Source organism: Mytilus edulis, chromosome 5 (assembly GCF_963676685.1).
Source record: "Mytilus edulis chromosome 5, xbMytEdul2.2, whole genome shotgun sequence".
NCBI lineage: Eukaryota > Metazoa > Mollusca > Bivalvia > Mytilida > Mytilidae > Mytilus > Mytilus edulis.
Genome location: NC_092348.1, coordinates 34,167,483 through 34,179,806, shown reverse-complemented (window position 1 = coordinate 34,179,806; position 12,324 = coordinate 34,167,483). Strand labels below are relative to the sequence as shown.

The following is a 12,324-nucleotide window of genomic DNA, read 5'->3' as shown; positions in this document are numbered from 1 at the left end:
CAAAGCCTAAGACAACGGTGGTCAGATAAATTATGTTCACATGTGTACACTGCTGCTCGTTGTATATTTTGAGTTATATTATTTGTAGATTTCAACATTTTGAAATTCTGATTATTCTGCAAAAAATTCAATTTCAAATTATAGTATTTAAACAAAACAAAAGGAATTACAGTTTTGCTTCTTAGTGACATTTGTATTGCTCTATTCTAATTATGTCTTTATTACAGAAGTTAAAGCATTTATATATTGTGGCTTGCAAAATCTTGTTGGATTGTTACCGACATACTTTAATATTCAAAACAATAGATTCGATTTCAGTATTCAATTTTTTGTAATATGCCACCATAAAATTAAGTACAATGTCCACTATTTAATTTTCTTGGAACTGGTTATGCTTTCGCGCGTGTGTGAGAAACTCTAGACATCAGGCATATTTTATTTTTTTTAGTATTGATAGAAATCAAGACGGCTAAATGATCCATCTCTTGTCAAGATATCAATAACGCTTACTAGTATAATCCAAAATAGTGAACACAGCGAGTAGTTGCAAAGCCAAATTTGCGAACAATATTAACAAATACATTAACTTTACGTTCGGAAAATACATTAAAAAAGTTATATTGATGGTATTCTAATTTTCTTTTATTTTACTCCAAATTTAAAAACCCCAGATTAAGTAGACCACATAATGATTACTCTTATTGTACGAGTAATGATTATGATTATTATGAGAGTAAGGATTATCCTCATTGTTGAGTAATTGTTATGGTTATTGTTTGAGTAAGGGTTGTGCTTAATGATTGAGTAAGGAGTATGATTATTGTTTGGGTTAGGGTAAGGCTTATTGTTATTGTTCAGGTAAAGGTTATGCTTATTGTTTTGTTTAGGGTTGTACTTATTGTGGAATTAGGGTTATTGTTAAGTAAGAGTAATGCTTATTTTTGGAGTCATGGCTATGCTTATAGTGTTTGAATAAGTAATATGGTTATTCTTTGGGTAAGGCTAATTGTTATTGTTCAGGTAAGGGTTATGATAATTATTTTGGTTAGGGTTATGCATATTGTTTTTTGTTAAGGATATGATTACTGTTTTGGTATGGGGTTATGCTTATTGATTCGGTAAGGGTTATGCTTATGTTTTAGGTAAGGATTATGTTTATTGTTGGAGTAAAAATTATGCTTATTGTTCAAGTAAGGGTTGTGCTTATTGTTTGGGTAAGGGTTATGCTTATTAGACATCATTAGGGTTAGGGTTATTGAAATCATTAGGTTTAGGATTATAGACAGCATTATGGTTAGGACAAAATAAGGGTAGGGTTATAGACATCGTTATGGTTAGGATTATAGATAGCATTAAGGTTAATGTTATAGACATGATATGTACGGTTACAGACAGCATTAGGATTAGTATTATAGACAGTATTAGGGTAAGGGTTACAGACAGCACTAGGGTTAGTTCAGCATTAAGTTTAAGGTTATATACAGCATTAGGGTTATATACATTATTAGGGTTAGGATTATAGACAGCATGCAGAGTAAGGTTGTGGATAGCATTAGGGTTAGGATTATAGACAGTATTAGGGTAAGGGTTATAGACAGCATTAGGGTTAAAAAGGGGCGAAAGATACCAGAGGGACCATAAACTCATAGATCGAAAAAACACTGAGTCAACTCTATTGCTAAAAAAGAAAAAAAAGACAAGCAGACAATTAATAATACATAGCTATCAAAGGTACCAGGATTATAATTTAGTTCGCCAGACGCGCGTTTCGTCTACCTAAGACTCATCAGTGACGCTCATATCAAAATATTTTTAAAGCCAAACAAGTACGAAGTTGAAGAGCATTGAGGATCCAAAATTTAAAAAAAATGTGCCAAATACGGCTAAGGAAATCTATGCCTGGGACACAAGACAAGGCATAAAAACTCAATTTCGTGTTGCTCATCTCATTACAAACCCGATTAATAGTCTAACTCGGTAGGTCACATTCGTGAAAAGGGAACGGATTGCAGTTACGACATAAGGAACATATCCGATATCATCTTGAAAACGGATATTCCATAATGGCCAACCAACTCGTTTTTACATCCGTAAACTTTACGTAGGGATTATTTCAACTTCACCATTTGGAACTCTTGGTTTAATAGCTTCATTGTGAGCAGCAACCCTCTATCAAGGAAGTTATGGAAATAGAAGCCCGGGAATATGGTATTAATTGGGAGATATATACTCCGTATGCAGGCGCTGCTGCAATGTTACTACATAGAGATAGAACGTTCACAATAAGTAAGGGTTGTAAAAGCATAAGGGTTAGTATTATAGACATATTAAAGGTTTGTATTATAAACAGTATTAGGGCTAAGGTAATATACAGTTATAGGGTTAGAGTTGTGGACAGCTTAAGGGTTTGTATTAAAGGCAGCATTAGGTTTAAGGTTATAGACATCAGTAGGTTATACAAAGTAATACGGTTTGGGTTAAAACAGCATTATGTTTAGGAATGTAGACAGCATAAAGGTTAGGATTATAGACAGCATAAAGGTTAGTATTATAGACAGCATTAGAGTTAGGGTTATAGATAGCATAAGGGTGAGGGCTATAAACATCATTAGAGTTGGGGTAATAGATATCATTAGGATTAGGGTTATAGACAATACTAGGGTTAGGGTTATAGACAGCATTAGGGTTATAGACGGCATTAGAGTTAATGCTACAGACATCATTAGGGTTAGGGTTATAGACAGCATAAACGTTAGGGTTATAGCCATCATTAGGGTAAGGGTTATCGAAATCATTAGGGTTAGGGTTATAGACGACATTAGGGTTGGGGTTGGGGTTATGACAACATTTGGGTTAGGGTTACAGACATCATTAAGGTTAGGGTTATAGACATCATCGGGGTAAGGGCTATAGACGACATTAGGGTTGGGGGTATAGACAGCATTAAGGTTAGGTTTATAGACAGCATTGGGGTTAGGGTTATAGACATCATTAGGGTTAGAGTTATAGATAGCATTGGGGTTAGGGTTATAGATAGCATAAGGGTAAGGGTTATAGACATCATTAGGGTTAAGTTAAAGACTGCATTATGGTTATGGTTATAGACATCATTAGGGTTAGGGTTATAGACAGACATAGGGTTAGTTTTATCCACAGAATTAGGGTTAGGGTTAAAGTCATCATTAGGGTTAGGGTTATAGACAGACTTAGGGTTAGGTTTAAAGAGAGAATTAGGGTTAGAGTTATAGTCATCATTAGGGTTAGGGTTATAGACAGACTTAGGGTTAGGGTTATAGACAGCATTAGGGTTATAGACAGCATTATGGGTATGACTATAGACATCATTAGGGTTAGGGTTATAGACATAGTTAGGGTTAGGGTTATAGACAGAGTTAGGGTTAGGGTTATAGACAGCATTAGGGTTAGGGTTATAGACAGCATAAGGGTTAGGGTTTTACACAACATTAGGGTTAGGGTTATAGACAGAATTAGGGTTAAGTATATAGATAGCATTAGGGTTAGGGTTATAAAAATCATTAGGGTTAGGATTATAGACAGCATTAGGGTTAGGGTTAAAGACATCATTAGGGTTAGGGTTATAGACATCATTTTAAGGTTATGGTTAGAGACATAATTAGGGTTAGGGTTATAGACAGACGTAGGGTTACGTTTATAGACAGAATGAGGGTTAGGGTTATAGACAGCATTAGGCTTAGGGTTATAGACAGCATAAGGATTAGGTTTAAGACTGCATTAGGGTTAGTATTGTAGACAGCATAAGGATTATAGACATCATTAGGGTTAGGGTTATAGTCATCATTAGGGTTAGGGTTATAGTCATCATTAGGGTTAGGGTTATAGACATCATTAGGGTTAGGGTTATAGACATCATTAGGGTTAGGGTTATAGACATCATTAGGGTTAGGGTTATAGACATCATTAGGGTTAGGGTTATAGACATCATTAGGGTTAGGGTTATAGACATCATTAGGGTAAGGTTAAAGACTGCATTACGTTTAGGGTTATAGACATCATTAGGGTTAGGGTTATAGACATCATTAGGGTTAGGGTTATAGTCATCATTAGGGTTAGGGTTATAGACATCATTAGGGTTAGGGTTATAGACCTCATTAAGGTTAGGGTTATAGACATCATTAGGGTTAGGGTTATAGACATCATTAGGGTTAGGGTTATAGACATCATTAGGGTTAGGGTTATAGACATCATTAGGGTTAGGGTTATAGACCTCATTAAGGTTAGGGTTATAGACATCATTAGGGTTAGGGTTATAGACATCATTAGGGTTAGGGTTATAGACATCATTAGGGTTAGGGTTATAGACCTCATTAAGGTTAGGGTTATAGACATCATTAGGGTTAGGGTTATAGACAACATTAGGGTTAGGGTTATAGACATCATTAGGGTTAGGTTAAAGACTGCATTACGTTTAGGGTTATAGACATCATTAGCGTTAGGGTTATAGACAGACTTAGGATTAGGTTAAAGACTGCATTAGGGTTAGGGTTATAGACATCATTATGGTAAGATTAAAGACTGCATTACGTTAAGGGTTATAGAAATCATTAGGGTTAGGGTTATAGTCATTATTACGGTTAGGGTTAAAGACATCATTAGGGTTAGGGTTATAGACATAATTAGGGTTAGGGTTATGGACATCATTAGGGTTAGGGTTATAGACATCATTAGGGTTAGGGTTATAGACATAATTAGGGTTAGGGTTATGGACATCATTAGGGTTAGGGTTATAGACATCATTAGGGTTAGGGTTATAGACAGACTTAGGGTTAGGGTTATAGACAGACTTTGGGTTAGGTTAAAGACTGCATTAGGGTTAGGATTGTAGACAGCATCATGGTTAGGTTGAAGCCTGTATTACGTTTAGGGTTATAGTCATCATTAGGGTTAGGGTTATAGTCATCATTAGGGTTAGGGTTAAAGACATCATTAGGGTTAGGGTTATAGACATCATTAGGGTTAGGGTTATAGACAGACTTAGGGTTAGGGTTATAGACAGACTTAGGGTTAGGTTAAAGACTGCATTACTGTTAGGGTTATAGACATCATTAGGGTTAAGTTGAAGACTGCATTATGGTTATGGTTATAGACATCATTATAGACAGCATAAGGGTTAGGTTTAAGACTGCATTAGGGTTAGGATTGTAGACAGCATAAGGATTATAGACATCATACGGGTTAGGGTTATAGTCATCATTAGGGTTAGGGTTATAGTCATCATTAGGGTTAGGGTTATAGACATCATTAGGGTTAGGATTATATACCTCATTAGGGTTAGGGTTATAGACATCATTAGGGTTAGGGTTATAGACATCATTAGGGTTAGGGTTATAGACATCATTAGGGTTAGGGTTATAGACCTCATTAGGGTTAGGGTTATAGATATCATTAGGGTTAGGGTTATAGACATCATTAGGGTTAGGGTTATAGACATCATTAGGGTTATAGACATCATTAGGGTTAGGTTAAAGACTGCATTACGTTTAGGGTTATAGACAGACTTAGGATTTGGTTAAAGACTGCATTAGGGTTAGGGTTATAGACATCATTATGGTAAGGTTAAAGACTGCATTACGTTAAGGGTTATAGAAATCATTAGGGTTAGGGTTATAGTCATCATTAGGGTTAGGGTTATAGACATCATTAGGGTTAGGTTTTAGACAGAATAAGGGTTAGGGTTATAGTCATCATTAGGGTTAGGGTTAAAGACATCATTAGGGTTAGAGTTATAGACATAATTAGGGTTAGGGTTATGGACAGACTTAGGGTTAGGGTTATAGACAGACTTAGGGTTAGGTTAAAGACTGCATTACTGTTAGGCTTATAGACATCATTAGGGTTAAGTTAAAGACTGCATTATGGTTATGGTTATAGACATCATTAGGGTTAGGGTTATAGACAGACATAGGGTTAGTTTTATCCACATAATTAGGGTTAGGGTTATAGTCATCATTAGGGTTAGGGTTATAGACAGACTTAGGGTTAGGTTTATAGAGAGAATTAGGGTTAGAGTTATAGTCATCATTAGGGTTAGGGTTATAGACAGACTTAGGGTTAGGGTTATAGACAGCATTATGGGTAGGACTATAGACATCATTAGGGTTAGGGTTATAGACAGAGTTAGGGTTAGGGTTATAGACAGAGTTAGGGTTAGGGTTATAGACAGCATTAGGGTAAGGGTTATAGACAACATTAGGGTTAGGGTTATAGACATCATTAGGGTTAGGGTTATAGACATCATTAGGGTTAGGGTTATAGACCTCATTAGGGTTAGGGTTATAGATATCATTAGGGTTAGGGTTATAGACATCATTAGGGTTAGGGTTATAGACATCATTAGGGTTATAGACATCATTAGGGTTAGGTTAAAGACTGCATTACGTTTAGGGTTATAGACAGACTTAGGATTTGGTTAAAGACTGCATTAGGGTTAGGGTTATAGACATCATTATGGTAAGGTTAAAGACTGCATTACGTTAAGGGTTATAGAAATCATTAGGGTTAGGGTTATAGTCATCATTAGGGTTAGGGTTATAGACATCATTAGGGTTAGGTTTTAGACAGAATAAGGGTTAGGGTTATAGTCATCATTAGGGTTAGGGTTAAAGACATCATTAGGGTTAGAGTTATAGACATAATTAGGGTTAGGGTTATGGACAGACTTAGGGTTAGGGTTATAGACAGACTTAGGGTTAGGTTAAAGACTGCATTACTGTTAGGCTTATAGACATCATTAGGGTTAAGTTAAAGACTGCATTATGGTTATGGTTATAGACATCATTAGGGTTAGGGTTATAGACAGACATAGGGTTAGTTTTATCCACATAATTAGGGTTAGGGTTATAGTCATCATTAGGGTTAGGGTTATAGACAGACTTAGGGTTAGGTTTATAGAGAGAATTAGGGTTAGAGTTATAGTCATCATTAGGGTTAGGGTTATAGACAGACTTAGGGTTAGGGTTATAGACAGCATTATGGGTAGGACTATAGACATCATTAGGGTTAGGGTTATAGACAGAGTTAGGGTTAGGGTTATAGACAGAGTTAGGGTTAGGGTTATAGACAGCATTAGGGTAAGGGTTATAGACAACATTAGGGTTAGGGTTATAGACAGAATTAGGGTTAGGTTTATAGATAGCATTAGGGTTAGGGTTATAAAAATCATTAGGGTTAGGATTATAGACAGCATTAGGGTTAGGGTTAAAGACATCATTGGGGTTAGGGTTATAGACATCATTTTAAGGTTATGGTTAGAGACATAATTAGGGTTAGGGTTATAGACAGACTTAGGGTTACGTTTATAGACAGAATGAGGGTTAGGGTTATAGACAGCATTAGGCTTAGGGTTATAGACAGCATAAGGATTAGGTTTAAGACTGCATTAGGGTTAGTATTGTAGACAGCATAAGGATTATAGACATCATTAGGGTTAGGGTTATAGTCATCATTAGGGTTAGGGTTATAGTCATCTTTAGGGTTAGGGTTATAGACATCATTAGGGTTAGGGTTATAGACATCATTAGGGTTAGGGTTATAGACATCATTAGGGTTAGGGTTATAGACATCATTAGGGTTAGGTTAAAGACTGCATTACGTTTAGGGTTATAGACATCATTAGGGTTAGGGTTATAGACATCATTAGGGTTAGGGTTATAGTCATCATTAGGCTTAGGGTTATATACAGCATTAGGGTTAGGGTTAGAGATATCATTGGGTTTAGGGTTAAAGACATCATTAGGGTTAGGGTTATAGACATCATTAGGGTTAGGGTTATAGTCATCATTAGGGTTAGGGTTATAGACAGACTTAGGGTTAGGGTTATAGACAGTATTGGGGTAAGATTTATAGACATCATTAGGGTTATAGACAGCATTAGGGTAAGGGTTATAGACGGCATTATGGTTAGGATTATAGACAGTATTGGGGTAAGGTTTATAGACAGCATGAGGGTTATAAACGGCATTAGGGTTAGGGTTATAGACATCATTAGGGTTAGAGTTATAGGCAGCATTAGGATGAGGGCTATTAGCAGCATTAAGGTTAGAGTTATAGACAGCATTAGGGTAAGGATAATAGAAATAATTAGGGTTAGGGTTACCAACAGCATTAGGGTTAGTGTTATAGATGCCATTAGGGTGAGAGTTATAGACATCAATGAGGTTAGGGGTATAGACATCATTGGGGTTATGGGTATAGACATCATTGGGGTTAGGGTTATAGACATCATTAGGGTTAAATTATAGACAGCATTAGGGTTAGGGTTATTGACAGCATTAGGGTTAGAGTCATAGACATCATTAGGATTATAGACAGTATTGGGGTAAGGTTTATAGACAACATTAGGGTCAGGGTTATAGACATCTTTGGGGTTAGAGTTATAGGCAGCATTAGGGTTAGGGTTATAGACAGCATTAGGGTTGGGGTTATAGGTAGCATTAGGGTTAGGGTTATAGACAGCATTAGGGTAAGGATTATTAACAGCATTAAGGTTAGAGTTATAGACAGCATTAGGGTAAGGATAATAGACATCATTAGGGTTAGGGTTATCAACAGCCTTAGGATTAGTGTTATAGATGCCATTAGGGTAAGAGTTATAGACATCAATGAGGTTAGGGGTATAGACATCATTGGGGTTAGGGGTATAGACATCATTAAGGTTAGGGTTATAGACAGCAATAGGGATAGGGTGATTAACAAAATTAGGGTTAGGGTGATAGACATCATTAAGGTTAGAGTTATAGATATCACTAGGGTTAGGGTTATAGAAATCATTCGGGATATGGTTATTGACATCATAAGGGGTAGTGTTATAGACAGCAATAGGGTTTGGATTATAAACAAAATTAGGGTTAGGGTTATTGGCCGTGTTATGGTTATGGTAAAAGACATCATAAGGGTTAGGGTTATTGACAGCAATAGGGTTAGAGTCATAGACATCATTAGGATTATAGACAGTATTGGGGTAAGGTTTATAGACAACATTAGGGTCATGGTTATAGACATCTTTTGGGTTAGAGTTATAGGCAGCATTAGGGTTAGGGTTATAGACAGCATTAGGGTTGGGGTTATAGGCAGCATTAGGGTTAGGGTTATAGACAGCATTAGGGTAAGGATTATTAACAGCATTAAGGTTAGAGTTATAGACAGCATTAGGGTAAGGATAATAGACATCATTAGGGTTAGGGTTATCAGCAGCATTAGGATAAGTGTTATAGATGCCATTAGGGTAAGAGTTATAGACATCAATGAGGTTAGGGGTATAGACATCATTGGGGTTAGGGGTATAGACATCATTAAGGTTAGGGTTATAGACAGCAATAGGGCTAGGGTGATAAACAAAATTAGGGTTAGGGTGATAGACATCATTAAGGTTAGAGTTATAGATATCACTAGAGTTAGGGTTATAGACATCATTAGGGTTAGGGTTATAGTCATCATTAGGGTAAGGATTATAGACATCATTAGGGTTAGGGTTATAGGCAGCATTGGGGTGAGGGTTAAAGACATCATTAGGGTTAGGGTTATAGACATCATTAGGGTTAGGGTTATATACCGCATTAGGGTTAGGGTTACCAACAGCATTAGGGTTAGTGTTATAGATGCCATTAGGGTGAGAGTTATAGACATCAATGAGGTTAGGGGTATAGACATCATTGGGGTTATGGGTATAGACATCATTGGGGTTAGGGTTATAGACATCATTAGGGTTAAATTATAGACAGCATTAGGGTTAGGGTTATTGACAGCATTAGGGTTAGAGTCATAGACATCATTAGGATTATAGACAGTATTGGGGTAAGGTTTATAGACAACATTAGGGTCAGGGTTATAGACATCTTTGGGGTTAGAGTTATAGGCAGCATTAGGGTTAGGGTTATAGACAGCATTAGGGTTGGGGTTATAGGTAGCATTAGGGTTAGGGTTATAGACAGCATTAGGGTAAGGATTATTAACAGCATTAAGGTTAGAGTTATAGACAGCATTAGGGTAAGGATAATAGACATCATTAGGGTTAGGGTTATCAACAGCCTTAGGATTAGTGTTATAGATGCCATTAGGGTAAGAGTTATAGACATCAATGAGGTTAGGGGTATAGACATCATTGGGGTTAGGGGTATAGACATCATTAAGGTTAGGGTTATAGACAGCAATAGGGATAGGGTGATTAACAAAATTAGGGTTAGGGTGATAGACATCATTAAGGTTAGAGTTATAGATATCACTAGGGTTAGGGTTATAGAAATCATTCGGGATATGGTTATTGACATCATAAGGGGTAGTGTTATAGACAGCAATAGGGTTTGGATTATAAACAAAATTAGGGTTAGGGTTATTGGCCGTGTTATGGTTATGGTAAAAGACATCATAAGGGTTAGGGTTATTGACAGCAATAGGGTTAGAGTCATAGACATCATTAGGATTATAGACAGTATTGGGGTAAGGTTTATAGACAACATTAGGGTCATGGTTATAGACATCTTTTGGGTTAGAGTTATAGGCAGCATTAGGGTTAGGGTTATAGACAGCATTATGGTTGGGGTTATAGGCAGCATTAGGGTTAGGGTTATAGACAGCATTAGGGTAAGGATTATTAACAGCATTAAGGTTAGAGTTATAGACAGCATTAGGGTAAGGATAATAGACATCATTAGGGTTAGGGTTATCAGCAGCATTAGGATAAGTGTTATAGATGCCATTAGGGTAAGAGTTATAGACATCAATGAGGTTAGGGGTATAGACATCATTGGGGTTAGGGGTATAGACATCATTAAGGTTAGGGTTATAGACAGCAATAGGGCTAGGGTGATAAACAAAATTAGGGTTAGGGTGATAGACATCATTAAGGTTAGAGTTATAGATATCACTAGAGTTAGGGTTATAGACATCATTAGGGTTAGGGTTATGGTCATCATTAGGGTAAGGATTATAGACATCATTAGGGTTAGGGTTATAGGCAGCATTGGGGTGAGGGTTAAAGACATCATTAGGGTTAGGGTTATAGACATCATTAGGGTTAGGGTTATATACCTCATTAGGGTTAGGGTTATAGACATCATTAGGGTTAGGGTTATAGACATCATTAGGGTTAGGGTTATAGACATCATTAGGGTTAGGGTTATAGACTTCATTAGGGTTAGGGTTATAGACATCATTAGGGTTAGGGTTATAGACATCATTATGGTTAGGTTAAAGACTGCATTACGTTTAGAGTTATAGACATCATTAGGGTTAGGGTTATAGACAGATTTAGGGTTAGGGTTATAGACAGATTTAGGGTTAAGTTTTAGACAGAATTAGAATTAGGGTTATAGTCATCATTAGGGTTAGGGTCAAAGAAATCATTAGGGTTAGGGTTATAGACATCATTAGGGTTAGGGTTATAGACAGACTCAGGGTTAGGGTTATAGACAGACTTAGGGGTAGGTTAAAGACTGCAATACTGTTAGGGTTATAGACATCATTGGAGTTAAGTTAAAGACTGCATTATGGTTATGGTTATAGACATCATTAGGGTTAGGGATATAGACAGACTTAGGGTTAGATTTATCCACAGAATTAGGGTTAGGGTTATAGTCATCATTAGGGTTAGGGTTATAGACAGACTAAGGGTTAGGTTTATAGACAGAATTAGGATTAGAGTTATAGTCATCATTAGGTTTAGGGTTAAAGACATCATTAGGGTTAGGGTTATAGACATCATTAGGGTTAGGGCTATAGACATCTTTAGGGTTAGGGTTATATACAGCATTAGGGTTAGGGTTAGAGATATCATTGGGTTTAGGGTTAAAGACATCATTAGGGTTAGGGTTATAGACATCATTAGGGTTAGGGTTATAGTCATCATTAGGGTTAGGGTTATAGACAGACTTAGGGTTAGGGTTATAGACAGTATTGGGGTAAGATTTATAGACATCATTAGGGTTATAGACAGCATTAGGGTAAGGGTTATAGACGGCATTATGGTTAGGATTATAGACAGTATTGGGGTAAGGTTTATAGACAGCATGAGGGTTATAAACGGCATTAGGGTTAGGGTTATAGATATCATTAGGGTTAGAGTTATAGGCAGCATTAGGATGAGGGTTATTAGCAGCATTAAGGTTAGAGTTATAGACAGCATTAGGGTAAGGATAATAGAAATAATTAGGGTTAGGGTTACCAACAGCATTAGGGTTAGTGTTATAGATGCCATTAGGGTGAGAGTTATAGACATCAATGAGGTTAGGGGTATAGACATCATTGGGGTTATGGGTATAGACATCATTTGGGTTAGGGTTATAGACATCA

At 36.7% G+C, this 12,324-nt stretch overlaps 1 protein-coding gene across 1 annotated transcript; it reads right to left on the bottom strand.

Moving 5' to 3' along the window:
• Nucleotides 1-1,672: 1,672 nt before the first annotated feature.
• LOC139525058 (uncharacterized) lies at nt 1,673-11,069 on the bottom strand. Its single transcript, XM_071320235.1, has 4 exons — nt 11,065-11,069; nt 9,734-10,834; nt 8,282-9,359; nt 1,673-1,678 (listed from the first exon to the last, which is right to left on the bottom strand). Exons 1-4 carry the CDS (start codon nt 11,067-11,069, stop codon nt 1,673-1,675), a joined length of 2,190 nt encoding a protein of 729 aa, XP_071176336.1.
• Nucleotides 11,070-12,324: the final 1,255 nt, after the last annotated feature.

Excerpts from the sequence above, each read along its gene's own strand:
- LOC139525058 (XM_071320235.1), bottom strand. Across the intron at positions 9,360-9,733 it reads TATAATTTAACCCTAATGAT|CCCTATTGCTGTCTATAACC; the intron begins GTCTATAACCCT and ends TTATCACCCTAG.